Below are 27,164 nucleotides of genomic sequence, written 5' to 3' on the forward strand. Positions count from 1 at the left end.
GACCACAGGCGCATTAAATAGCAGGGAAATCCCTCGCTTTATTCGCGCGCTGACGCAAGCGAGCATCAAAAACAGAATTCCAAAGCGAACCTTTGTATAGTGACTCTCATCTATCATGCTGCTTTTCAAATGATGGGATGAGCCCCGGACTGAGACCAGGGGTCCCCAAACCTTTTCATATGAAATGGATCTCCTTTATGTCCCGAAAATGCCCCAGACTGAGACCAGGGGTTCCCGAACCTTTTCATATAAATTGGATCTCCTTTATGTCCCGAATATGAGATTTTACCGTATTTTTGCATTTATCCGCACTGTCAAGATCTCTGCATAGTAGCCTACAGTATGGCACATAATCCTGTTTGGTGAATCAAGTAGAAAATTGGTCATACAAATACACATTATGCTTAACTGCCACACGTAACCGCTTTTGATATTTTGTGGAGAAAATTATTCATATCTGTAAAATAATCCAACTAATAATTTGATCCATGAGAAATAACAAAAAATGACATTTCCAGCATCAGCTGTTTCCAAATTTCTATTTACTTCATCGACCTAAGCAAATAAATAAAAAATAATTTTTCTTCGGCATTCTTTACCTGATTCTGGAACAAACTCACAATTAATTTGGTTTGTCATTAAGAAACAAAGTTTTATTGACTGACACCACAGAACAGAAAATTGCCTTAGTTACAAAAAGGGGAATATGTAAATTCATCATTGTCAACTTACAAAAACAAAGCAATATTTGAGAAACAACTTATGTCCAAACTGTGTATTATTATTATTATTATTATTATTAGTCACTAAGCTCCTCCTCGTCACTGAAGTATGCACTCTTTTTGATCCTTGGTTTCTTGGAGTCTGAGGATGTTGAAGCACGAGCACCGTCCTCTTGAGCCAAACGTGCCTGCTTCTTCTGTGTTTCGTTCTCTTCCTCAATACGAGCTTGCTGGAGGGACACAAAAAACAGAAAAAATATGATACTCCTAAAACATACATTTTCCATGCAGAAAGTGTTTCCAGTCCAAATATTACCTACTAGCTCTGATCTTTTTTGGGGGAGTATGCTACGTTTCAGCAGCGATGCCTATTTGGATTTACATATTTGTCACTTACCTGAAAAGCTATTGCTTGGCTCAGACTATCTAAGGTTGGGTCCTCTCCCTCTTCTTCACTTTCTTCTTCTTCTTCTTCACTAAAAAGGGAAAAGATGTAGGAATTACACACAAAAAAACAACTATACCCAATATATAATATCTCACAAAATATCAGCTATAAAATACTTACACATGCTCAGGTTGTTCAGCCTTTTTCTTCTTTTTCTTTTCTTTCTTCTTTGGAGGTTCCCTCTCTCCTAGAATGTTTTTGGGGCATGCGTAGCTCAGATGACCTGTATCCTGTGAGGTTTCATTTAATAATGCATAAAATCAGACAACTCTTTCTGGGATGATTTTTTTTGCACATTTCTTTTTTCCCATTCAAGGCAGTAAAAAAAAAGGTTATACTTGTGATTGTAGGTCAATAAAATAGGATGATCTTACAGAAAGAAAGTTAAATATGCACTGACCCCACATTCGTAACATTTAGTCTTGTCCGTGTAGTTCCGTCTTCTTATAAACTCAGTTGCTCGTCCATTGTCAACGGCAATGCTAGCTTTCACTGTTCTGCCAAACAACTGGGAGACAAACACATCTGGAAGTCTGACACTGTGAATATCAGAAACATCACTCACATGGAGACTGCAGCTGACGCTCAGTGACATAAAGTATGAACACTTGTGGTGTCAGACTCACCTGTTTGTTATTCACTGCTCTTGCACAGTTGTGAGCTGATTCTCTGTCCAGGAAGAGAACAAACGCCACCCCTTTACTCTGGCGAGTGTCTTTATCTTTAACGATTGTAACCCTGAAATATGCATGAGTTATTAACTTTTTTTTTTTTTTTAAACGTGTAATAATAACTATTACAAGTATCCAGAGCCTGTCAATGATTGATGATCATTGATTTAAGATGTGGGTTATTCCTTCCCTACTTTGCTGTAAGATAACAAATAAAGGATGACAGAGCAGTTACTTACTTTACAACTTTTCCATATTTGGTGAACAGCTGAAATGAGAAAAAGTGAAAGGACGTTCCATGAATTAAGAAACCAGGAGAAATTTGACTCATGTGTTCTTTTTTGCCAAACAAAAGCATCATTAGAACACTGATGAACACTTGTCAACAATTGTAATTGTTGTCTTACCTTGTGTAGGTCATTGTTGGTAAGAGAGAATGGCAGGTTTGACACATACACAGTGCTTTTGCTTGGTGCCAAACCCCCGCTCATACTGGACGCATATGACACACTGTAAGACAAATAAGACACATGATCATACAATTGTTTAATGCACAACCAGCTACTTACTTAGCTTTCTTGGTAAATCCATTCACGTCGCGTTAAATCTTTTAACGTAACTGCAATCAACTGACTGCATTAACCAAACTTACCACTTCCCAACACAGCCTCCACCGTTGAACACTATCTACATGTGTTTACAATAGCAGAACCGTGTGTATTTGTATCTTGGATTTCTTATGACTTGTATGCAGCTACTTTAGCAAACAGAAACAAACGCCAAGTCTGTAAGTCGCAACTTGATGACGTGCGCATGTTCCTCAACCAATAAAAACCGCTGTTATCCATGTCGCCGCTACACCAGGCTAGGCTAACTAAACGATAGAGGAAGGTGAGATTGTTGTGCTAGCTTGGGTTACTTTGGGTTATTTAACACGTGTATGTGTAGTAGAAGATGCAGTATGTCGGCGTAAATACTTATTTGTGATTTTTGTGTGCCTGTATCGATTAGTTAACTTGCTCTCAGATTATATATAACCTGCGAATGTGCGGCAAATAATGGAGGCTAGCTCACTAATTAGCAAGGCTAGCTAGCTGTCCTTACTGCGTGGAGTTAACGTTACAGTAGTTAATGTTAGTACTAGCTAACTGTTACATTCACCATCACAGAACATGTAGTGATTTGTGTAATGTATCGGCTGGGTGCTATGTTTATTATGGTGTTGTTGGTCAAATGGGGATTCATCCATAAGTCACTCTATTCTGCAGAAAGACACCTCTGCCAGCTCAGTTGTTGAATCACACATCTCATGTTCAAACAGTGCGCCACAACTTATCTTATTTTAAAAACGTGCAACATAAAGCGTTTTTATTCTCAACTAAAAATACATGCGTCTAATTTAATTGCTTTTGTAGGCTTAAATCTACTACTATCACTTCCTAAACAGTTGCCTGGAAAGGTATTCCAGGTGTCTGTTAGTCTTCAAAGTGTTATCTTTTTACAGATTGTGTTGAAGATCACATCTCATCATCGTATCACCCCGATTCACAGAGGTCCTTGAGTCCAAAAGTAAGTTAGTGACAACACTTGTCTTTACTACATTCTTTTCACAGTGTTTTGTTTGACACCAAGATCAACAAGAGAAATACCACTACTGTCTTAATAGAAATATAATAAATAAATAAATAAAACAGGATCAAATGGTGCATGCAAGAATTAGGACAATATTCAAAGCATTTTTATATATAAATATTGTAAAAAGTGTTTCTGCAAGAGCTGTTTCAGTGTTGCAGCATGTACCTGACCGAACCAAAATGCTTTCACATGATGAAACGCTTGTCCCATGGTTGTCCTCAAACTAAACGCAGGCTATCATTTTATGTTCTTGCATATCTAGTTAAAATTAGTTTTTACTAAAATATTGCTACCTCAAGAAGTTGGCATTGGCATTTTTTTTTTTTATTGTGTGGAACCACCATTACATTGCACTATGTACAATGCATTCATTCCTACTGTTGCTCTGCCGTTTGCAGTGACGTACAGGAGAGACAGGAGCATACGAGAGGTGTATGATGAACGCTTTTTAACAGAGAGATCGGTGAGTTTGTACAAATGTGATTTTAGTCAATTTTCGTTGGTTGATAGCACTTTGACCTTGTATCACATTCAAGAGTATGCGCATAAAAACACACGTAAGAAGACTTGTGGTATATGTCCTTCAAGCAACCTGAATACATAATTTGGAGAGAACACGTCATACGAACTAGTTTTAACCAAGTATGCCATGGCTTTATACAGCTTACTTGATTGAGAAAAATCTTCTATTTAATTGCTACATCAGGTGAAGAAATTCCTAGCCAGGTTGACATAAGCCTTGGGTAATTTGAGCAGACAAGCATTTTAGATTCCCCCAAAAATTTAATAATAAAAAATAAAAAGAACTGCAAATGTAAAATGATAAAATGTACCCATCCTGGTAGGGTCCGTACCCACGGGCAGCTGGAGCAGCGGAGAGGAGGGGCCCTTTTAGCCGGCCAGAGGACGACTATGGCCGCGGCGGGTACGAATACGAAGGAGGTCCACGCTTCTTCCCAAATGGAGGAGGCCCACGAAATTATCATGAAGATCAGAGGGGCTACCATGGTGACAGCCTTCATTTCCCTGCTGAACGCAGAGCTGTTCCACCTTCAAGAAGGGTGAGAGCATAAATGTCATACAATTAAGGTTGTGTTCATATGAACAAATTAATTAAAATGTATTAAAATTTCCAACAACTTTGAAGAAAAGTCACCAACAAGACCAATCTAGGAATGAGATGAAAGCAATTAAAGCACATAGAGCAAAACAAGATGCGCAGCCATATTCTTTCAGAATTTAATATGGGTCAAAAAGTTAGTCTTTAAAATGAGAAATATTAGCAGCTGCCACTTCACAAAGTATTTGAGTTACATTAATAAACTTCAACTCCAAGGTTTGCCCTACCATTATAAGGCTTTGGCACAGCACCCAAACCGGTTTGGGCACCACCTAAACCGGATAACTGTAAAATCAATATGAGTACCATAACTAACTACATGACTTTTCTCAGATCTAATATTTGTAGTTGATCCCCAGTGGACTTCTATAGCAAGTTTTGGTTTTCAGCCTTTAGGTTTTCCTAGATTTTACACACACATGGTAATAATAATGGTCCAAAATGATGTGTATTATTATTATTATTATTATTATAATTATTATTATTGAAAAACTTTCAATGATCCCTTAATTCTAGAGGGTGTCTTGGCATCAATATTCACTTAGCATATTTATCAGGTCATGAATTCATGAGATACTATTAAATAAACTGTAGGGGAGAACGTCTGGATGTATGGAAGTTACATCTTTTGTAGTTTCAGACTGATAACTTAAGTTCCATAACATCTGTATTTTAGGACACAACCAAATCCTTTGAAGAGTAAGTGCTAGCAAATGTCCCTTTCATGGATTTGATCTGTTTTTTTTTAATATTTATTGGGTAGGAGGACTATCCTTACAGAGTACCCAGGGAAGACCAACAACACACAGGACGGCCTTTGGAGTTTGGGTAAACTGCTTCTGTTTGTCTTAAATGAGCTAATATTTATTTTACAAAAACTGAATCATGTCTGCCAAGTTGTACTTCATAAGTAATATCACTCAGTAGAATTGGATGTTATCATTTTGGGTGTTGTGAGCAAGTCCTCTAGTAGGGCTAAGAAGGGATTTCTGCAGAAGTAGGCCTCCTTTTTCAGTATGTTGTTGAAATGTTTGCTTACAAACCAGCTGTTATAAATCATGGTCTGATCTGACCCAATAAGTTGTTTATCAACTTCTTCCTACTCCTTTTGAACATAGACCCCACATTGGCCTGTCTCACCCTATTTACATAATTTCTGGCAGTCTCAGTGCTCACCTGGCTTCACACTTTTTTAGGTTGGATGATATCTACGGTACTTGTCTGGACAGTGTCTGTCTATTTCTTTAGGCCACAATTTGGATATCAAAAATCTAAACTACTGATTTTGGCTAACAGGTTTACAATATATACTCTAAACCCTTGGCTCTGTTTCCACTTAATGAGGTGATTCAGAATTATAGACATAAGACCTAAATTGTGTTTTTATTAGACAGTTTTCATCCAGTCCTTCCAGTTGCTGAGTTTGCTGGTGCTAGGCTAGCGCAGGTCAACAGTATCTGCTAGCCTGCCATTAAAACAGTCTAACCCACTCCACAGTACACCAAAGGCAAATAAATTATAACACCAGACTATCGATGTAAATGTCTGTTGATAGAATGTTAGAAATTCAACTACCCTTGCATCGCATTGCAATAGTTATACCTTGTTCCCTGTAGCTGGTAGCACAGGCTACAGCCGCAAGTGTGATATTAACCAGGCAACCGAGAAAGCCGGTTCATGATAATCTTGCAAGTTTATTTACCTGCTGCTATCACTTATTGCTACAGAAGCAGAGTACGTTGCACAAAGGAATCTACAAGATATAGTACTATGGTCATGTTTGAAAAGCCATGCCAATGTTTCTGACTTTGAAGACGAGGAATGTGTGTTATCCAAAGAATCGTGTCTGTATGAGCCGGAATACACAGACAAATAACTAAGAGAGATAGATGCTAAAAGGGCAGAAAGAGAGAGAGCGTCTGTAGAGAAAGCACCCGCTGCAGATGCCGTAGAGAACTGGGACAGATCATCGGGAGACTGGTGGTGCCCATCTGTTAGGTTTATTTTTACAATCTAAATGCACACTGAATCACCATGTTACCTAGTCCTTCGTTTTCAATCCAATGCTTCAATAACAATGTATAAGGCTACTACTAGCTAGCTAGGTGTCCCGACTGTAGTGCGCTTCTGTTTACTTTTCGGCGCAGTACTACTAAAAGGAGCAAAGTAAAATTCTGCCACTGCTAAGAAAATAGTCCTTCAAAATGTAATGCAATCTTTGAGATCCAAGGGTAGATTATTTCTAACATTATTCTATCAACAGACATTTACATCGATAGTCTGGCATTGTAATTTATTTGCCTTTGTTTACTATGGAGTGGGTAAGACTGTTTTTAATGGCAGATGAGCAGATACTGTTGACCCCAGCAAACTCTGCAACTGGAAGGACTGGATGAAAAGTGTTAAACTGTCTCCACTGATACAAAAAACACACTGGCTAACTAGGAAATAAGGTCTTATGTCCAAAATTCTGAACCACCCCTTTAAGCAATCCAGTTCAAGTATGTTACAATTCTTTCACAATCAATTCTGGTGTTGCCCCTATATTTTCATGTCATTTTGTTTTCTATAGTACAGGGAAAACACTAAATTGGGATCATTTGCATGGTGGGAAACACTCTTCCTTGTTTATAGGGAATGTTTATTAGGGTTTGAGGTCTCACCCCTGCGGTTTGACGGTGCCAACACAAAGTTCACTTAGCTAGATTAAAGAACAAAATGGTAAAATAAGATAACTCATCCTAACATGACACCTGCCGTTTTATGTCGTAGTCCAGTGTAACGTAATAGGTTAAATTAGTTCAGCTGAAAAAAGTGTTTACTTTGAAAACATTACAATGTTCAAAGCAGGCCCCAATACTATGCTAGGAATAATGGAAAAGGACTCCGGTTCTCTTTTGTGGGTTTTCTTTCTGAACTGGGGCCATGATTAAGAGGGACGGCCGGGGGCATTTGTATTGTGCCGTTAGAGGTGAAATTCTTGGACCGGCTCAAGCATTTGCCAAGAATGTTTTCATTAATCAAGAGTGGTATCAACACTGAAAGTTGCTAGGGGGCCAATCTTAAAAATGCACTGATGTACACAGTTGCAAAACCGGCCAGAAATGTCAAAGGATTTTGACTAAATTCACCTCTTAGCGGGCGGACAGGAAAATGGCTTTTACTCCAAATATTTGGAGCTGTGAAAGGACACTGAGGTCAGTTCCTGCCTGTTGATTGGTGGTTTTGGTGCGGGTAGAGGTCAGAGGTTAGTTGAGACGCAGTGAGGAGTTAGGAAAAGGGGCACAGAGATAATGGGTGCCAGGAGGTACAAGGGACACAGGGCATGCATGTATATGTTTATTTTTCCACTCAAAAAGGTTTTGTTATTGGGCAGAATGAACTAAAAATCTGTATTTCCCACAGTTATTATTATTATTATTATTATTATTATTATTATTATTATTATTGATGGGAAAACATTCACTCGTTATTGAATAAGTTCCACCTCATGTGTGGTCATGTGTAAACCCGTAACCATACTTGGCTTGTGTGAGTTGCTTACTTCAAGGTTCTTTGTCAAAGACATTTTTTTGCGTATGGAAAAACTGCGCGACACAAAATTGTGACCAGAGAGAGTTAGGCAACCCATAACCTGAATACAAAATCTAGACTGCACTGGTTTTAAGGTAGTTTGAGCTACATTAGATACAAATTGAGCAAATGGTATTTGTTGCCATGTTGTACAGCATGTATCTGCAAATGACCACACATTTGTGTGTATTTCTTCCCTCAGCGCCCGTGCAGCACCACCACCTCATAACGTGCGAAACCAGGGCATCTACCCAGCGCCCAGAGCGCTCCCCGAGAGCGGGGAAGACACACTCGTGCAAGCCATCCTCAACCTGGACAGAGGGTATGAGTGAACGCATGTCTAATCACGGCATAGGACAGTCATTGCCCACATATATGCAGCTTATTCATTACAGCCATCAATGCTCCAGTCCAGGATTTGTGTAATTAGTGAAAACACCTAGTCTATATGTGGTTGGAAAAAAAAACTGCAATGCCTCAATGCTAGATGGCAGTGTTGTGCTATGTTGACACAAAAAACGAAAGGTAGAAGTACTTGTGTTTAGATTGATCTGAAAGATGTTGTTGCAGATGTGGGTTTGTAACACAAGAGTTGTCAGATGAGGAGGAGGAGGAGGAAGAGCTAATTTGTTCAGACAACACTTTGGATGTTCGAACTATTTAAATTACTACAGCCCACACATTTCCCTGTGCTTTCCCAGGGAGGACAGAGACCTCTACAGGAGAAAGGCGGCCCCGTTCCCTCCACTCAGAGAACGTTCTCCTGTGCGCCGCGAGGTGGCCCGCTCCCCCCACAGTCGCTCTGGCTCCAGCGTCAGCAGCAGAGGCTACTCACCAGACAGAGCCAAGAGCCTGCCATTTCCCTCACAGCAAGGCAAGAGTATGTAGAACCCTTAGTTCCCCTCCCCAGATGTGGTGCAGAGCTCCCTTTTTAAAACCACATTGTGTCCATGCTGGCACAAGGCCACTTTAATATTATGAAAAGGCTGATATTCTTTTGATCATCACCATTTTATTGGCCTAATCTATTTAAAAAAGGATCAGTTAAGCCTTGCTTTACAGATCAACTTTTAAACTTAGACAGTCACCCCCAAAATGTACATTCATTTTCAAGACCTCTTAATTTTTTCCCCAATATTTCTGTTTAATCAATGACTCATAATCTGGCTGATCGGCTTTTCAGGTGTGGACGGTCCAGAGGGTCACGCAGGTGTTTCTGAGCACCTTTGGGGGGCGCTCTATCCTCAACAGAGTGGACATGAAACTTTGGGTCTGTACATTGAGCCATGTGAACAAGCTTGGACTTGGGTGACAAAATGCTGATGTGTTGTTCCTCACTCGGCTCCTTGCATCCTTTGTAATGTCAGGATAATGTTAGAAGGAACTATTGGGACTGCTGATACTCAAAAGAGAGAAGGATGCAAGGATGGAGGAGAGAATGCATTTATGGCCTGTATATGCTTAAAATCAAGATCAATTCTAAACCTACAGGAATAATAATTTGTATATAAGAACTTACAGAATATTAATTTAAAAATGATCAAAAGAATGTTAACTAAATATTTTTAACCACAATAAACTGTTTGACACTGACATTCTTTCACCCAGGTCAGAAGTAAGTTGCATCATAAATTCTGTTTCTTAATTAGAACCTAGTAGTGACTTGGCTTTAGTGGGTTCCCTTTATATTAACCATTTCTACCTGTTGATCACTTCCCGTGGTTCCTACTCTGATCAGTAAATGTATGCCATTGGATTTTCTAGATCTAGAGATATGTGAAGTTTATATGTTATATGCTAAGACAGTGGCTTCTTTTGATGCATGTTTGCATCTCTGATTTATTATTTCATAATTTAAGTCACTGACTCTGGATATGTACTCAATGCTAAGTTTACATTACAACTAATTCAATCTCAAAATTAACCGGACTGTAAATGCAAAGAAGCTGGGGTAACCTTGTGAGCTCCCTGTTTCCACAAGTAGTACAGTGTATTTTAGGTCTGCTACCAGCTTCAATGCTGGCCATCTCTCCTTTCAAATTTCCGTTTGGATTTTTTACTCATGAAATGAGCTTGGTGGACCTCAGAATGGCAAGTGTTCATCATGCTTATGTGTCAAAATAAATAAATCTGTTTCTCGGAGCAGGACGACTGGCAAGTTCAGTTCGGTATAGTTGTTAGAAGGATAGAACAGTTGCATCAATAGCAGTTTGGTAGTGTTTTTATACTTTAAAATGTTTGCAGAGTAAATATACAATTTAGCCTCTCAACCTTGTCTTTCTTTTGTTTTTAATACCAATCAATGAAAGATACAATTACATGCAGGGGATTTGTTTCAGAAATATACAAAGGTTACACTCGTTAAACTTAACCTATTCCCAGTCTGGGTAACTTGAGAGAGACAGAGTGTTTCTAATGTGTCCCGCAGCCAGCCTTTTTCCCCGCTCTGTCTGCCACTTTGTCAGGCCTCATAAAGATGCCACCAGGTCGTGTGTGGACGAAGAGGGAAAAGGTATAGGATGTCTGATGGATATTCCTGAAGCCAACGCTTCCACATCGGGATGTTTTTGGTTCATAGCAAGGTCCCAGAGATCATGTTTGTTGGTAGACTTGATTGGTCGGCTACAAAGCCTTAGGTGGTGCCAGAATGACTGGAGAGAGAGCTTGGTAGAAGAACCCATGGAAAGTGAGAGAGGAGGCGGTGTCCGATCAATGAGTGGGAATCTGTAAAAGAGAGAATTGTACATGACAGTGAATCCACCAGCTGGAGTTTGAAGCCCAATTGTGAACCATCTGTTTCTTGAATGTTCTTAGATGTTCTAGCCTAGGTGCCTGTCTGGATCCTGGAACCAAACATGAACACCTTTTCCAGAGCCCTGGTTATCATAACCATCTACTTTTCAGACATACTAATTGTCCCTTTTCCATTAAATTTCTGAATCCTGCTATTTTTCTCCTTTTCTCTACTTTTATTTTCCCGTTCTAGATCTTACTTTCTCACTTTATTTTGCCCTTCACTCAAGTCTCACTGTGTCAAACTTTTTTTGTCTTTCTAATTTCTCTAGACAAAATTCCTGGCTTGTCAAGAGAAGGCTCCCCACACAGCGCAACCTCAAACAAGGTAACAAAATTTGTACTTTAAGTTGATTTTGAACAAATGTAATATAAATACAGCAATTCATTCCCCAAATTACGGTCTATTTATTATGTATTCTGGACTCCGCCTTTGTCACTGTACAGCAGGATGCATCTGGAACATCTTAAATTCCATCCTTCTAATAAGTGTTTAGTTCCATTGAAGTATGTTAATGGGTTTTAAAGTGTGCCTCAAGCAGAGCATAAAACCCATCAGGCCTATGCTTTGTTTACCTGTGCTGTAAGCAGACTTCAATCAAAAGTACAACTTGTACTGGTGTAAGGAAAAGGGCTCAAGTGTCGACGAAGGGACGAGCTGTGCTTCCTTAAAGTGGTCTTGTTAAAAAAAAAAAAAAAAAAGACTTAACTGTTTTGAGTAAGTATTGAATGCAGATCTCTCCTGCCTGTTTTGCTAATAATAACTTGCTTTGCTGATATCATCCATCTCCAATTGTGCAGAGGAGTGTAAATAGAATCAGATGTGATTAGGCGCAATGCGTCTGGTTATGGCCACCCAGAAGTGAAGAGGCTAACTCGGTAGCCCAAGTCACAGCTTTATCACTGGATCTTAGCCACAACGTCAGGAGAAGTCCCTGTGGAACTCATTGGGGTGTGTTTAGACCATTTACGTTTCCCTTTTTTTTTTTTTTTTTTTTTTTTTTTTCTATTGATGAATATGACTGACTGACTGTTTGGTAGCTGTGACTGTCGAGTAGATGTAGTGGGTCTGTGGTCTTATGCTTGTCAGAAATTGGTGTTACACAGGTCATAAGAAAAGCGTACCGACATACCTATCAACAACTAATGTCTTATGCCACCTTAATGTTTCGTAGGATGGCTGATTTTTAATTACCCAAATAAAAATTAAGGCACGCCGTTTTCCAGCCAGTCTGAAAACTTTAAACCATTTTTTTGTTGACTACAATGCTCCTGTGTTCCTGCTCTAATTGTCAGTCACTCGATTTCATTTTAGGCAAAAGGCCAAACATAGTCAAGATGTGCAGAATTGACTTTGATCAAAAAGCCTATAAAACTGCATCTTTAAATGCTGCTTTAATGTCCAAGCAGGCTTCTTATTAAATCATTAGCAGCCCTTAGATCTTTTTCAGAATACACTGGAGGTCATTTGAATGTTGCCATTTAAAAAAAGAAAAAAAAAAGGTTTTACTGGAAAGTCATTTTGACTTGCATAGTGGGCACTTTGATATATTTGTAAACCTATATGTTTTCTTTATACATCAGAAATTACAAGATACAGCACAAACACATTCCTCTCCTCCTTATGTACATTTTGTAAGAACCACCCAATCATCTGCTGTGATGAAAGTGCCCCACCTCTCTCTATATACACACACACACACAGCTTTTTTGCTGTGTTTGATCTAGCCTGTGGTGCATTGTTTTTTTTGTGTTCTGGGGGCACAAACCCGTAACCTTGGCTAAGATGAAAGGCCTGTGCTGTGTCTCCAGTAAAGTTTGCACTTATGGCCCCGGCCACTGCCTGCTGTGGGGATTCAACAAACACACACAGGCGCTCTGGAGCCATCCCGGACAGAAGAGACCAAAGTAGGGGTCTAAAGAGCACCTCCAGCTCTGGCTGCGAGCCATGGTGGCATAGTGGGTGGAGAGCATGCTCTGTCGCTATTTTAAAAAAAAAAAAAAAAGAAAAAAAAAAAGTTGATCCCTACACAACTTCCTGTCATTATAGTATAACATTTTACCAACCAAGACAATTAAATGAGCTGTGGAGATGACCTTTAATTTGGCATTCAGACTTGTATGTTTCCATGAAGTTACAGGCCTATGACTATCAAGCAACCATTTATGTTAGGTGTTGTTGTGTCTTGGAGATGTTGGTTGTGGTTCTCTACTACTACGGAACTTTCTGTATGTTTTTTTTTACCATCATTGCTAGATGATGAGCTGCCTAAAAAAAATCCTGGGGGGGTAACTCAAACTTTTATCTTTTCATGAATCTGCATGGCAGGCTATTAGTGGGGGTAAAACAAATACACAACCAAGCAACCAAAAATGACTTGAAACCACATTAAATAAGATTCTAAAGCAGTCCTCAATTTAAAAGTCACTTAATGGTTCACTAGACCAAGCAAGTACTTAGTTTAGAGAAAAATATATGGTAGGTCTAATAACTTTTTTTTTTTTTTCTTTTTTTTTGGTGTAAAATATGTTTTTATAAGAGATCAACCCTGACATTTCATCTTGGTCCAGTTTTCATAAAATATATCTGCCAAGCTTTATACTATATTGATGGTGGAACATCCTTCCAGGTTGGGCTGTGCCCAGCAAGTGGAAGTAGAACGATCCAGACAAGGATTTTTTTGTCACTGAGGCTCAGGAGTCTGAACACTGACGAATGTACGTGCACATGCGTACACACTAGACTTCTCCCAAGCATAGCTTAAGGGAGAGAATTGGAAGGAGGAATAATTGGATCATGCTTTTATGAGTTATTTTTTTTTATTCTAGACCACACTCTGCTTTGTGATGTACCATCGTCTGTGATTTATTTCCTCATTCATCGAAGGATTTAATGACTTAGTCCGTGGTCTGTTTCCCTTAATGTATGAGTGGACTTTAGTCATGGCTGGGCAGTTTTGCTCTCTTGCCTTCAAACTCCTAATAGTATCAGGAAATGAGTAAAAGAAATTGAGCGGTGATCCGAGTTGGCCTCATTTCTCGCCTTTGCTCTTTTCTTTTGGCTTTCACAGTAATACTTGGCTACTAGAGTTTCCAGTCTATCTTTTGAATGGCTCATCGTGGCTTGTCTCGTCAGATTCCCTTAAGAAGTGCGAATAGCTGAGATATCATATTCTACAATTTACATTGAAAAATAAGTGCAATGTTAAGCCAGGTTTTAGGCATAATTGGCTAAGTAATGAGAACCGAGTACAATATGAAGATCTGTTGTGATAAATATGGCATGTGATATGCAGCTGCTTAGTGCTGTAATTCCTATGAATCCCTAATTCAACACAAGTTGTAAACGTAGCTAGAAAACCACGAGTATACTCTGGCTTTTCAGCTTTAGGAGCTACTGTTTAACCTTTTTATCTTTTGGTACGCCTCATCAACCACATCTTTGCTGTAAAGTTAAACAGTCAGTAGGTCAGGTCAAAGCATGTCACTGACTATCTGTAGTTGGGCAATACGTTGCTTACCCACATCCTTTCTCTGTAACGCGTAATTGCTGGCATTAGTAATTTCGGTCATCTTGGCAGTGACAAAACATTTATAATTTTCACTTCTGTGCTTGTCTGCCATACATTTCATGATTTTAAAAACTTAAATTCTCTCATGCTGTGACAGTTAAAGCGTTGCTTTAAAATGCCCTTTTTACTTCTGATTCTTTCCTTATAGAGCAGTGAATCACCCCTGTTTCTCTACTCTTTTAGGAGGAGAACCATCCTCCAGAAGGAGTAAAAGAGGAGCCACTGGTGACTCCAGTCGTGGAGGAAATCCAAAAGTCAACTATAGACAACTTTCAAGAGCGGCGAGCCCTGGCCATCGCAGCCAAAGCTCAGGAGATAGAAAAGGTACCAGTCCAACTCCAATTTACGTTTAGCTGATGTTTTAGAGGAAGGAGTTTAAAATGAGTTGTTGGTCAGTGTTAAAATAACACATCAGCTATTCAAATGAGCCTTTTTGTGATTTACAAACTCAACTTTAGGCCACACCCTTTTGTAAGACAATTTTATTCACAGTGCTGCACTTCTTCTTCCCCGCAGCCAGTGTAACTAGACTTCCCTGTATACTCCCTATGAGCAGATCTAAGGTGATGCATCAACATTTTTGGATAGATGAAATTACATATATTGAGTGAACATTTTGTGCCAGTGATCAGTCCTCTCATTACATTTGTGAGACTTTTCTATAAATGTCAACTTGGTGCATTCCCGTACATATGGTGGCTTTGACTTTTGTGACACGCACATGGATTATTTTACGGGATAGGCATTACTGGAATAGCCATCTATTGTGTTCCTGACAAAGCAGGACATTAATTTTCTTTTCACCAGTCACAGTGGTGGCCACATCCTAAAATTCACCAGCTACTTTCACTGTTGCCAGCCAGATATCTGTTTTAGAGTAGGATGCTGGTTAATTATCTGCCATAATTGGTGGTTGACAAATTTATCACCATTTTCCTGGGGACTGTTGTAAATTCCCATCCTTACCGGCAGCGCTGCAAAAACTGCTCATTATACCCTCCATCATCTTAATATCCCGCATGGCTCAAACATCACAACTCTCCCTCCCATTTTTCCAAGTGCACACTGCACACACATAGGCCCACACACAGGGATTTGGAAACACTAGTATAATGCACATGATACAGGAACACATAAACAAAAGCACAAACGCAAGTAAACTTTAGGCAGGATAGATTTGCGCATACAATAAATCGAGAGGTCGTCCACTTAACGGAGCTGAAACAACCCCAGGCTACAGGTTTCAGGTCTGCTCAGTTATCTAATGAAGGCCATTCCTGCACCAGTGAGCGCTACTGCTGCTTTACTGGGACCATTAAACCAGGACCAGCTCTGCCCCGGAGCACACACTGCGCTGCTCCCACATTGAGCTGCGCCACAGAGCCTATAGGCTGTTTTAAGGCTGTTGCTGACGCTGCAGCTTCTGGCCTGTTTAATAGTCTCATTCTCCCCCATCTGTGTCTCCTCACGTTCCTCCAGCTCAGTCAAGTCATTTCATACATATCCATACATAAGTATTTTGGAAAATGACAACCAAGAACCAATTCAAGCTTATTCTTTAGGTATTTTTCATGTTACCATTGTCGGTATAACTCATGCAAAAAGAAAAACGAGAAGGAACGTTGTGTTCCATTTTCACAGGGATATGAAGTTTCAGCTTTTCTTTCCAGGATTTCAGATTCTTTGGAATTGTCAGTAATAATGGATGCTTTTCAGCTTTTCCCTCCTCCTGTCCCTTTCTTTGGCTTTTGTGATGTCCACACCACACTGTGAAGGTTGTTTGTGACTGTGTGGGCCCTATCTTGCACCCGGCGCAAAGCCCATCACAAGTGTCTTTGCTGTTTTAACCCTTGTGTTGTCCTTCATGTCATGGGGGCTTGTTTAGTTTATTTAACGCGTTTGAGTGCAGGATTGGTCTTGGGACCCAAAAAGACGAGACCACGGTAGCAGACAAATACGATTTGAATACAGGAGGATCTTTTGGACAGGAAGGACGAGATAATGGTAGTGGGGAAAGTCATTTGAGTGCAGAAGGGGTCTTTAGGAGCAAATGTACCTGCGCCCATGGGTATGCTGGTCTTACAGGGAGGTGTGTTCAGGTGCATTCTTGGCATATTGCTATCTTGCAGCAGCAGAAATGAATCACGCCAGTGACTAACAAAAACCTGGTCTAAAGTCAATAACGTAGCATTTCATTATTTTAACAGCGCATTAGTAAAATGCGTCAAGGCTTGCGCCCACATTGTTATTGACGGTGCAAATCCGCCACCATAACATCAATGCTTAAAGGTGCAAATGCGCCTTGCTTTTAAATGTAACGGTAGATGACACACTGATCGGTTTATTGCATGTTACGCCCAAAAGACATTAAGTACAACCTTTTTGAACAATGTGCCCGGTGCAGAGACCCTTTTTTTCCGCCGTCGAATTGGCAAAAGTGTATTGGATCACGCCATAAATGCACCTCCGCCATGCGCTTAGATTGTTAAAATAAGGCCCTGTATGTCATGAAAGGCTAGCTTGTTTGTCGTGATTGTGAGTTAAGTCAGCCTGGTTTCTGTCACACACAATAACCAGGTCAGAAACCAAAGTTTAAAGGTGCTCTAAGCAATCTTGGGTGATGTTACTTGTTGACATTAAAAGTATTTGCAAACAAAACGAGACTAGCTTGCCCCTCCCTTCTCGTCATCCCGTCCCCTCCCTCTCCATTCTGTGCTTCCGCGCACTAACCCCCCACCCCCAAATCCTTCTTGTCAGTTATTGGCTGGAACACTGGAGCACTGTTTGTGTATGCTTAGTGGTGCAAGTGGGCACAGTTTGTTTTTGTCGCTGTTTGCAGACCCTGGGCTGTCTACAGAGACCGCTTTTTTTTAATTTATTTTCTTTTTTCTTTTCTTTTACTACAGTGTTTTCGGGGGACAGGCAGCTTGCGGATAGTGAGGACATGTTTGACTGTATGTGACAACAAATTTGTTGCCTAAAACATGTGTGACATTGCTTAGAGCACCTTTTTTTTTTTTTTTTTTTTTTTTTTTTTTTTTTTTTTTTATTATGAAAAACTTGCCCAGGATCTTTTCCTACTCTGACTAGGAAAGATGAATGGATGATTGAATTTTGATTGTTGATAAACTATTAAACCCTTTTTTTGTTTTTGAGTTTTTTTTGTTTTTTTTAAGAAGATTTGTAAACTCTTAATAAAAGCCTGAGAGAATTGCCTTCACAAAGCTCCAGATAAACCAACCAGCCACTGGAAAATATATAAGCACTTGTCTGGTGGCTGGTATTAATTTCCCACCATGCCCAGAACACACAGCCATACGCTCCTCAAGTTAGACTTTCTTTTTCAGTCTGCAACAACAAAGCCGCAGCAGTGTTTCTGTTGCAGTAGGCACTCGTGTTTAGCTCTTTGACGAGTGTCGGCCAGATGTTTTGCTTTCTGCACCCAATCTGGTCTAGCCATCTCTTCTGTACACACGGACACAAACACACTTCAGTCCAGTAGCTCCTCACTAACTGTCCTTACACTTTTGACAGATCACAAGCATGAACTTTCCGTCATCGGCCAGACATCGTGCTGGGCCGCATTATGCCAGTGCCTTACTGTGTGTTTGTGTAACTAAGTGAAATTGGTTTGCTGAAATTCAACCTGAACCTCATTGTCAAAGTTGACTTTGGCTGCACTACTGACTAACTGGTTATAGTGAGTGACAAGGCATGCGAGGCAATAAAGGGTATTATGTTTTATTCCTCACAGTCCGGGCTGTGATACAAAGGGAGTTTTATTTCATTTGTTGAGGAATCTAAATATATTTGGCTAAGAGAAGGAAAGCCAGACGGTTCCAGACTTTATTTTTTTTTTTTAAGTACAAAGATGGCAGAACTGGACTGAGGCCCCAACTCATTCACTCTCGCTTTTTTCTGAAGCCAGGCAGGCTCACACGCTCACACTAACTTTGTTTTAACTGGCTATAGAAAGTTAAGTTTAAAGAAGCTTTTAGAGGCAGAGACAGTTCTGTACCGACCCCACCCAAAGTCAAGAACTGGCCTTTTTCCTTCCTGATTGGATAACAAGGGAGGGATTTCAGGAAGTGCGTTTGAAGACGGGAAAGACGCTTTTAGCACATTGTTATCTAGGAACAACTTTCCCTGTATTCATTAAAGTTGTTGTCAGCACACTTTATTGGATTCACCCCCCACCCCCCAAAAAAGTAAGTAATCAGCTGTTGAATGACGCCACAGAACAGATTTGTTAGTCTGACTGTTGTAACATCTTTCACTTGATCATTTATTGTACATGAGAGTAACGGCCAGAATGTATTTATTTTACGTCCACACTCTTTCCTGAAACAGTTTGTATCCTTATGTTGACCACGTATTTCCTGTAAATGATTGTCCCATTGTTAGATGGCTCTATGAGGGAGAACTGAAACTCTGGTAACTGATAGTGTTTGCTGTAGGTCAAGAATGAGGCAATTTAAGAAGCCCTCATCATGGTTGCATTAAGACAGACGCTGGTCTAATAACTTTACTAGAAATCAACTTCAGTAACGTCTCATATATATTATATCAGGAGGACATTGGTCTCGTTGGTCCTCGGTTTAAGCTGCAGACTGTTTTTAGTTGACCACAGCTTTTATACAGTGGAAATATTTTTAGTTTAATGCAGGTTTTGTAAAGGTGCCCTCTGTTGTTGCAAGTACATGATCTCAGTTAGACAGCAGATTTTTTTTTTTTTTTGTGATCTCTACTCCAACCATGTGCTCTGTTCTAGGAACATTGTGAAAAGCTATAAATAAACCAGTGAGCTTGAACGCCCTGCAGCACAGAAGCTACTGTTGGTATCCGGTGAATGACTGAAACTCACCCTTCCCAGGCCTAATTTTACACGCACACGCACGCACACGCACACGCACGCATGTGTAAACACACAGATCCGCACATGTCATCGGAAGTGCCCTTTTGTCTGCCTGCAGCATGACTTAATAAGTAGCAGTATCGGTGCGTTAATTCACTTGGACTTAATCAGGGAAAAGAATTGACCAAGATATGGAGAGTAAGATGAAACCAGGCACAGAGAGACTGACTAAAGAAAGAAATGTCTTGAAATAGTGGAGGGACAGATGGAGAAAACGGAGAGAAGAGAGCAGCATGCCACAAAGAAACCTGAGTCCCTGAGATCTGTCAGTGTGGACTCACTATGTTTGAGAAACTGAGCATCCCACTGTCCCATTAGAAAAGGTCGTCATGAGTGATGTGGACTTTTTTTTTTTTTTTTTTGCGCATTTGAAGGCTACGTTATTGGATAGCGATAGTAGAGAGACAACAGGGAACGAGGGAGAGAAATGGATTAAAAGGTCCCTGGCCAGATGTGAGTGGGAATCTATCCACAGCACTGTCTGGAGCTTTTAGTTCTCCTAGAAAATGGAAACTGACATACAAAATATTATCGGTTAAGGTGTCTGATGTCTCTCCCCTTCCCCTGGAATTTCATTGTCGGCTCATGTGAAGGATCATTACTTGGAAACAAATCTGTAATGGTAATTTGCTTTATGTGGAAGCAGTGGGCTGACTCCATTTTTATTTTTTTATTTTTTTATATGAGACATTTGAGGCTCTGTGTGAAATAGCAGCTCCCAAACAAGATTCCGGCACCTCTTCCTCATTGTCCCTCTAACACCTGTTAAAGTGGGGTTTTATTGCTCTTTGGGCCACCCTGTCCTATATAAAGGGCCCTTATTAAACTTGAGAGGAGAAGTGTTTATCTTTTGACACTGCATGATGTGTGTTGACACCAGAATGTTCAGGTCAGGCTCAATGACACTGGAATATTTACACCTAGGCGCCAGGTCGAGCAGGAAGGAAACCACTTTTCATCTCCTCTTTTCTCTTGTAGGTTTTGACCTCTGCCTGTTGACACTTTTCAGTCCTAAAATCTGCATACAAATGGATATGTGGAAATGTGTTTACTCTGTGTGTTTTTGAAAGTATAGTCTTCATCTTGTTTGTCTATTTCTTAAATTTGTGCTCATCAAGCCTCTATGCTTTATTTACTCATATTCCTGTGCACTTCCAGGTGTACCGTCAGGACTGTGAGACCTTTGGCATGGTGGTAAAGATGCTGGTGTCTAAAGACCCCAACCTAGAGAAGCAGCTGCAGGTTCCCCTAAGAGAAAATCTCGGGGAGATCCGCGAACGTTGCCTGGACGACCTCAAACACTTCATCAACGAGCTGGACGAGGTGGTCCGGCAGCCAGAACCTTCAGTTTGTGACTTGACCACCCCATTGGCGTCCCTGACGGGTCATAAACTCTCAAAGACAGGAGTCAATCACAGATCGTCTTACTGACACGTTGGCCATCTGCTCTATGTGAGACTGAGCATGGAAGGATTGACTGCCGAACATGATGGATATCTCCAAATACATTTTGGGTTGCTGGACTTGAACGGATTTCTAGAGCAGAGCAACCTGGAAAAACAACAGGATGCAGCGTTGCGTTACATGTGGGGATGAGCAGTGTTAGATTTTGAACAGACCGTTTTTTACTTTACTAAAATATGTTAATTATAAAATAAAAGTTTTTCTGTCAAATGATGACATAAACATTTTGTCTATTTAACGTCTCACATCACCATGGAAATGGGGTTTTGTTATTTAACCTATTTTGATGAAAATATGTTGTTGAGAGTAGACAGTCAGTCCTGCAGCATGATCACACTTTTCTAAAAAAAAGTCAGATAAGATGTTTTGTTTTGTATTTTTTTTTTTAGTTATGCACATTTTGAAGCAGTCAGATGTACGACTTGGTGCTGCTAAATTTACAGTCCTACATCCTTGTATGAATGTGTACTGTGTAGACATGCCAGTTTGGTTACCTTTTCATTGTGTTGTCTCATTTTGCCTTTTTCAAACTTTGTTCCATCTCCCTCCCAGAAAACCTGCACAAGGCTTGATGGCTTTGTGACAAAGCTTTGCACAAACTGAAATGTCTCTGAAGGTTGTAGTAAAGTGATTTATTATAACTTTATGGTTTATTGTGTTCTTTAAAGATAAGTTACATACATATCCCACTGACATCACAGACTTAATCAAAAATATTTTAAGGATCACTTTACAGGCATTATTAAACTTCATTTTAGGGTCTCCCTCTGCCATACATATATTTTGATATTTTTTTTTATGGTATAGGCTGCTACAATTAGGCAACATGGCTCACTTTCATTTCATTCTAATGTACAGTAAATGCATGCTAGCAAATGGGTTTTCATCTTCCAACAAGGTTTTTGTATCACCATGAATCATAAACACCAATGCCACACTATAAAATCGCATAGCCTTTGGTGCACCTCAGGGTTAAAAACACAGCTACAATCTGAGGGTTACAAAATGTAATTTGAAAAAGACTGTAGTGTGGAGAAAAAAAAATCATTCCTGAAGCTTTGAGAGGAGAAAAAGTATTTATTACAAGCATCTTTACATCACAAAGCATGTTTCTGGTTATGTCAGAGCAAGGGGCAGTGAACAGTTTAGCGGAATATGGAAAATGCAGGTGTAACTGACACTCTTTTAATATTGTGTACACCAGTAGTGAGCATTGTAGAGTATATGTTATAATAGACATTGTTACAGAGTAACATGGCACTTTACTGTGAAGAACACAGTTTGTGAAGTGGCACCTTCTTTGTTGTTTCTCATAAAATATTAACGAGGTCTGTTTGTTTACCATTATAACCTTTTTTAATATATCATACACTTCAAAAGAAACATCTTTAAACAACGGATAAAAAAATACCAGTATTAAAATCTTAACTTAGTATATACATTATCATTTTGTACTATTATGCATTAAATAATTATTTGTTTAATTTCTATTTTCTACTCTACAAAGATATTGCCGCAAAAACCTTTAACTGAACATTAAACATAAAAAAAAAAAAAAACTGAAATAAAAGAGAATTTTATGTTGCCACTCTGCCAACTCTGGTCTGCTTTCTCTAAAGAAAGGCTTCCAAATTCACCAGTACATGCATCATGTTTGTGCTAAAAGAGACCCAGTATATAGGACAAGTTTGCACATACACAAATAACGGATTTTTTGATTATATGTTACACAGATCTATCTTAGCGGTTTTATATTGATTTCTTCTTTCAGTAGATTTGGACCTAAATATGATATGAATCTTGACATTTGGCAATGCACCTTCTGTTAGGGAATAGAATGCAATCTGTGCACATGGGTTGCTTTAAACTGCCTAAATCCAGATTTGATCTGCAAAAAACATAATATGATCAGAAAATCTGACTTTATTGCTTGGTGTAGTGCAGGCTATGATGTAAATGCACACTGAGCTGTTAAGAGATAATACAATTTTTGGAGCGGTGGCTCCTTCTGCGACCAGTCTGTGAGCCGTGGCTCTGGGAAGGGAGGGCTGTAACCCTTGTAGGGTAGTCCTCAGCGTAGTAGCGCCCAGCTGCTCGAGGCTGAGGGATTGGCTGGCCCAGGAAATAACCTTCCTCCTCAGAGTCCGATGATGAGGAAGAGCAAGTAGAGCAACAGTCATCCTCATCTCTGTAGAGACCCATGAAATGCTCAACTTGTGGGTCTCCTTGAGCTGAGCCCTGAAGCATATAGTCAGATCGGGTTTGGGAGTAGGCCAAGGGCAGCCTGTGTGCAGGGTGCTGTAGGAGCATTGCACTACAAGGAGGGTTTACCCGACCCTGCTGCTGGGGCTCATACGGCCTCTGTGCTTTCTCCAAAGGCACCATGTGAAGGTTGTTGTCTGAGCGGGTTCTGCGGCTCCTGTTGTGCCGGTGGTGGTGCTGCCTGCGCCCATGGTGGCTCAGTGGGCGGCTTCTTTCTCGGCTCATCTCATCTGTGCAGTAGGCCCTGCGCTGTGGCTTCTCACTCATTGGATGCTTTCTAATATTAACATCAAACCCATCATTATATCCATTGTCCACAGTGTCTTCTGAGAACTTGACCATCTGAGGAGGCCTGGACTGGGACTTGCTCCTCCTCAGAGCCGGGGCATGGACAAATGAGGGAGGGAGGCCTTCCGAATGTGGGGACAATGCGAGAAGTCCTCCGGGTGTGCCTCCCCTCATTGCCATTGCTATCTCTTCCACGTCTGCCTTCTCCATGTTAAGGTTGAGAGAGTTGGCACTGTGGTGCAGATGAGATGAATTAAAGGTTCCCATGTTGCTCATGTTCTCGCAGTTATCTGCCACCGTGTGATCCTTCATGGCAAGGTTGTAGACTGTAGGTCTATCTCTACCATCTCCATCCACTGATGCACCTACAAAGAGCAAGCAGGAGAGACATTTTGAACTGCTGTTTGATTTAACCCTCATGTTGTCCTTGGGTCAAAATGACCCGTTTTCCTATTTCAATGGTCTTTTTAACTACCCAAAAAAACATGATTGATTCCACACAACACTCTTTGGCAAGTAAAAATCTCTACTCTAATTAATTTTAGGGGGTCTTATTCAATTTTATAGCATTTGAAAAATAACTGAAGTGGTTTCCAAATAGTATTGAGTAACAGTTGACATATTCCAGTCTGTGATTATCCATCAACATACATTCCTTTAATTATAGTCTAAATAATTCCTAATTTCTGCTTTTCTAACTCAAACATTAAGTATACTTATAAATGAGGTTGTTTCACCATAAATTCCAAAAATAACAGTATGACTAGTTAATAAGTTAGTGTTACATAGTGTTGAACATTGAAAAAAGCATCAAAAGTGTTGAAAAAAGGGACAAAAACGTAAGAAAAAGTTAAAAACATTGATAAAAAGCATCAACAAAAGTGTTGATTTTCAATTTTTGACAAGAAGACAACACAAGGGTTCAAATGAAAGCACATTTTTCAACTGAAGCAAGCAGTAATCTCCTTACCAGTGATGTTTGAGAGCGCCAGGGAGTCCATGGAGTCTCCAGCACCCTGATCGGCTTTCCTCAGCTCATCAGCGATGCACTCAAGGGAGTCTTCATACCACTGCCTGTTGTCTGGCCAGAATGCCCGTCCTCCTGTCCCAGATTGGTCCTGATCGTGGTCCAACTCCAGCTCTTGGATCTTTCTGGCACTGGCAGGACCTGGATGACTCCCATAGGCTGAGTCTCCCATCCCGTCCTGGGACTGGGCCCAGTACATTTCAGGCAGGTGCTTCTTGCTCATCAATCCAGGGCTGAGACTGTTGGCTCGGGATTGATTGGAAGTCTGGCTCTGGGTGGGACTAGCAGGGGTGGGAGAGGAGGCGGTAACCCCCAAAGATGTCGTATCAGGCTTAAGCCAAGGGTCAGAGACACTTATTAACCTGTTTCTGTCACTGCTGGGACTGGGAGATTTTAGGGATGGCTGCTGAAGTTGGTGTAACATCCCACGGTCACCAAACTTGAGAAGGAGCTGAGTCATATAGTCCTCATGCTGGGCCCACTCCTCTGGATCCTCCTCTCCACCAGCATCCTGCTCCTCCCGCTCTCTCCAGAACCTTTCTTCTTCCAGGCCGAGACGGGCCAGCTTGCGCCCTACAATACCTATGTTGGAATCTCCATCTCCTTCACCCTCTCCATCTTCAAACTTGTACTCAAGCGAGGGGACGGCAGCAGGGGGGTTAAACAGCTGTGACTGTCTCCACTGGTCGGCAGGCTTGCTGCTCTTTCCCATGCGCACACTGCGCCGTGATTCACGTGAGCGGGCAGACTGGAAAGCAGAATCAGATGAGTCGGAAGCATGAATATCTTCCCCCTGACTGCAGGCCTTTGAGCAATAAATGCGACCCTGCTTTGGCAGGAAGGGACAGCCCAGCAAGGATGTTTTGCACTGGGCACAACAGAAGCACTGGTCTGAGGCATGCCAGTGTACACCTTCATAGGTCATTTGGGCATGGTCAACACCTAAAGGATCGTTGGATGAAAAGAAAAATCAAATGAATAAGATTAGTTATAGTACTTCCACACAAAAAAACAAGGAAAAACATTAGCAGCATCAGATGTTTAACGTTCTTCTAAATCTTCTAATCCCAAGAGAAACAAATAAGCTAGCACCTCACAACTATAACTTACCAATGTTTTCACCGCAGGCCTCACAGTACTCTGCATACAGTGACTCAAAGCAACCAGTACAGTAGGGCCGGCCATCTTTCATGATGTAGCGCTGCCCCCCTAGCATCGTCCCACACTCAAAACAGCCAAAGTGCTTCATGTGCCAGTGACGACCCTCTGCTTCAGTGCACTCATCGGCAAAGATGATCTAAAAGGAAACACACTTGTTAGTTTTGTAGACTTGGCACTGACATTGCCATGGTTCAATGTAAAATATTACGTGGGTAGTGCTACTATTACTGTGTCTTACCTCGTCACAAGAAGAGCACCGTGGTTTTATTAGCTCAGCATGGTGTCGTCCACAGAGAATCTTGCCATTTTGGTAGAAATATATCAGATCCACCAGCAGCTCTTGACATGTGGCGCACACAAAACACGCTGGGTGCCAGCAGGGGCCCGGCCCTGCTCTGGAGGCGAAAATTGCCATCTCCCCTCCATTGATGCCTCCGCCACACTGACAATCAAACACAAACAACAAAATGATCCATGAGATATATATTTTAGGCACCTTGTTGATGCAGTTTTTCAAATTACAATGCATAGGGGTTACTCATTGAACCTTTGACCTCGCTTAATATGCATTGATAATAAATCTGGTGATATGTATGCTACCTTGAGAATAAAATTGTGAGGTTAAACAGAGACGATCACAAACAGGAATGACATTTTGAAATGTGTGGAACAGTTGCTGCCTATGACATATGAAGAATACAAGGTAAACAAAAGAGATTATGGAAGCTATTCAAAATCTGCTACATATTTGCTGATGTTTCTAGGCTGAAACAAAGAAAGCCCTACAACAGATGATCATACCGCAAATGCCAAAATGAATATGATCCATTCGAAACATCTCAGTGCCTCCTCCATTAATGGCAGTCATAGCACAAATACAGCAACAGTTGATAACATTGAGAGCGCAATTTCATACTTAAAAAAATGACTGACTGCACCTGGGACAACCCCACCCAGTGTCTTCCTGAGTAGAACATGTGGTAGCAATGCATCTCAAAAACGCTGATTACCTCCTAGCAAAACTATTTTACCAGCAAAGGTTGTAGGGCACACTCAGATGATGTAATGTATCTGTTTCAGTTGGTGGCTGTTTCACTTCACAATGCAAGTCATCAATTGGGTGTTGCTGACGAATTGGACAGCATTTTTGTCCCATAAGCTTAAAACAGAATACGGTTCTGAGTCAAAAGATCGTATGACTCCACAGAGATCGTAAGAGCATGTCTGAACGTGCAATCACGAGTCTTTATATAACCCAGCTATGAGACACCCATAGGCAGCTTTGGCATAGCATGGCCAGCTGTTAACCATTATTACCAGGGTGAACAGACAGGGGCCTTGGATACGGGGGGTGTTGTGTGTCCCCACCAGGAAAATGGAGTGTATGAATGCCCTTATGTGTAGGATGATTTAGAGGGTGGTTGTGTGTTTTCAGAGCATATATGGACACACATAAATGTTCAGTATGTCTGAGAATATGTGTTTCTTTTGGTGTTCCTGTGTCATTTCTGTG

General features: G+C 40.6%; 3 protein-coding genes across 8 annotated transcripts in view; 1 reads left to right on the forward strand and 2 right to left on the reverse strand.

Moving 5' to 3' along the window:
* Positions 1 to 679: 679 nt before the first annotated feature.
* zcrb1 (zinc finger CCHC-type and RNA binding motif 1) lies at positions 680 to 2,666 on the reverse strand. Of its 2 annotated transcripts, none has more exons than XM_032505701.1 (8): positions 2,494 to 2,666; positions 2,249 to 2,351; positions 2,081 to 2,109; positions 1,797 to 1,908; positions 1,571 to 1,678; positions 1,291 to 1,400; positions 1,120 to 1,198; positions 680 to 952 (listed from the first exon to the last, which is right to left on the reverse strand). In XM_032505701.1, the coding sequence occupies exons 2-8, from the start codon at positions 2,330 to 2,332 to the stop codon at positions 800 to 802; spliced, it is 675 nt and encodes a 224-aa protein (XP_032361592.1). In that variant the 5' UTR covers positions 2,333 to 2,351; positions 2,494 to 2,666; the 3' UTR covers positions 680 to 799. The 2 variants fall into 2 exon arrangements, with proteins under 2 accessions (XP_032361592.1, XP_032361593.1); XM_032505702.1 differs by having other exon boundaries at positions 2,501 to 2,656.
* pphln1 (periphilin 1) lies at positions 2,644 to 21,559 on the forward strand. Of its 4 annotated transcripts, none has more exons than XM_032505697.1 (11): positions 2,644 to 2,732; positions 3,346 to 3,410; positions 3,875 to 3,939; positions 4,322 to 4,537; positions 5,360 to 5,424; positions 8,372 to 8,491; positions 8,871 to 9,049; positions 9,353 to 9,439; positions 11,235 to 11,290; positions 14,718 to 14,858; positions 20,608 to 21,559. In XM_032505697.1, coding segments are annotated over exons 2-11 (1,203 nt in total). In that variant the 5' UTR covers positions 2,644 to 2,732; positions 3,346 to 3,409; the 3' UTR covers positions 20,881 to 21,559. The 4 variants fall into 4 exon arrangements, with proteins under 4 accessions (XP_032361588.1, XP_032361589.1, XP_032361590.1 ...); XM_032505698.1 differs by having other exon boundaries at positions 8,871 to 9,043; XM_032505699.1 differs by lacking the exon at positions 9,353 to 9,439.
* Positions 21,560 to 21,974: 415 nt separating this feature from the next.
* The window catches only part of LOC116673389 (prickle-like protein 1), a 28,459-nt gene continuing 23,269 nt past the window's right edge, over positions 21,975 to 27,164 (reverse strand). For both annotated transcript variants that reach the window (XM_032505695.1, XM_032505694.1), the window contains exons 5-8: positions 25,890 to 26,093; positions 25,601 to 25,787; positions 24,434 to 25,432; positions 21,975 to 23,828 (exon numbers count right to left, since the gene is read on the reverse strand). In XM_032505695.1, coding sequence (XP_032361586.1) covers positions 22,885 to 23,828; positions 24,434 to 25,432; positions 25,601 to 25,787; positions 25,890 to 26,093 — 2,334 coding nt within the window. In that variant the 3' untranslated portion in view covers positions 21,975 to 22,884. The remainder of the gene's footprint in view (positions 23,829 to 24,433; positions 25,433 to 25,600; positions 25,788 to 25,889; positions 26,094 to 27,164) is intronic.

The sequence above is a fragment of the Etheostoma spectabile genome, chromosome 23, assembly GCF_008692095.1.
Source record: "Etheostoma spectabile isolate EspeVRDwgs_2016 chromosome 23, UIUC_Espe_1.0, whole genome shotgun sequence".
NCBI lineage: Eukaryota > Metazoa > Chordata > Actinopteri > Perciformes > Percidae > Etheostoma > Etheostoma spectabile.

Excerpts from the sequence above, each read along its gene's own strand:
- zcrb1 (XM_032505701.1), bottom strand. The coding sequence starts at position 2,332 with ATGAGCGGGGGTTTGGCACCAAGCAAAAGCACTGTGTATGTGTCAAAC. Across the intron at positions 1,679-1,796 it reads GAGCAGTGAATAACAAACAG|TTGTTTGGCAGAACAGTGAA; the intron begins GTGAGTCTGACA and ends TTTGTCTCCCAG. Across the intron at positions 1,401-1,570 it reads CTAAATGTTACGAATGTGGG|GATACAGGTCATCTGAGCTA; the intron begins GTCAGTGCATAT and ends GAAACCTCACAG.
- pphln1 (XM_032505697.1), top strand. Across the intron at positions 9,050-9,352 it reads TCCCTCACAGCAAGGCAAGA|GTGTGGACGGTCCAGAGGGT; the intron begins GTATGTAGAACC and ends TCGGCTTTTCAG. Across the intron at positions 9,440-11,234 it reads GAGTGGACATGAAACTTTGG|ACAAAATTCCTGGCTTGTCA; the intron begins GTCTGTACATTG and ends TAATTTCTCTAG.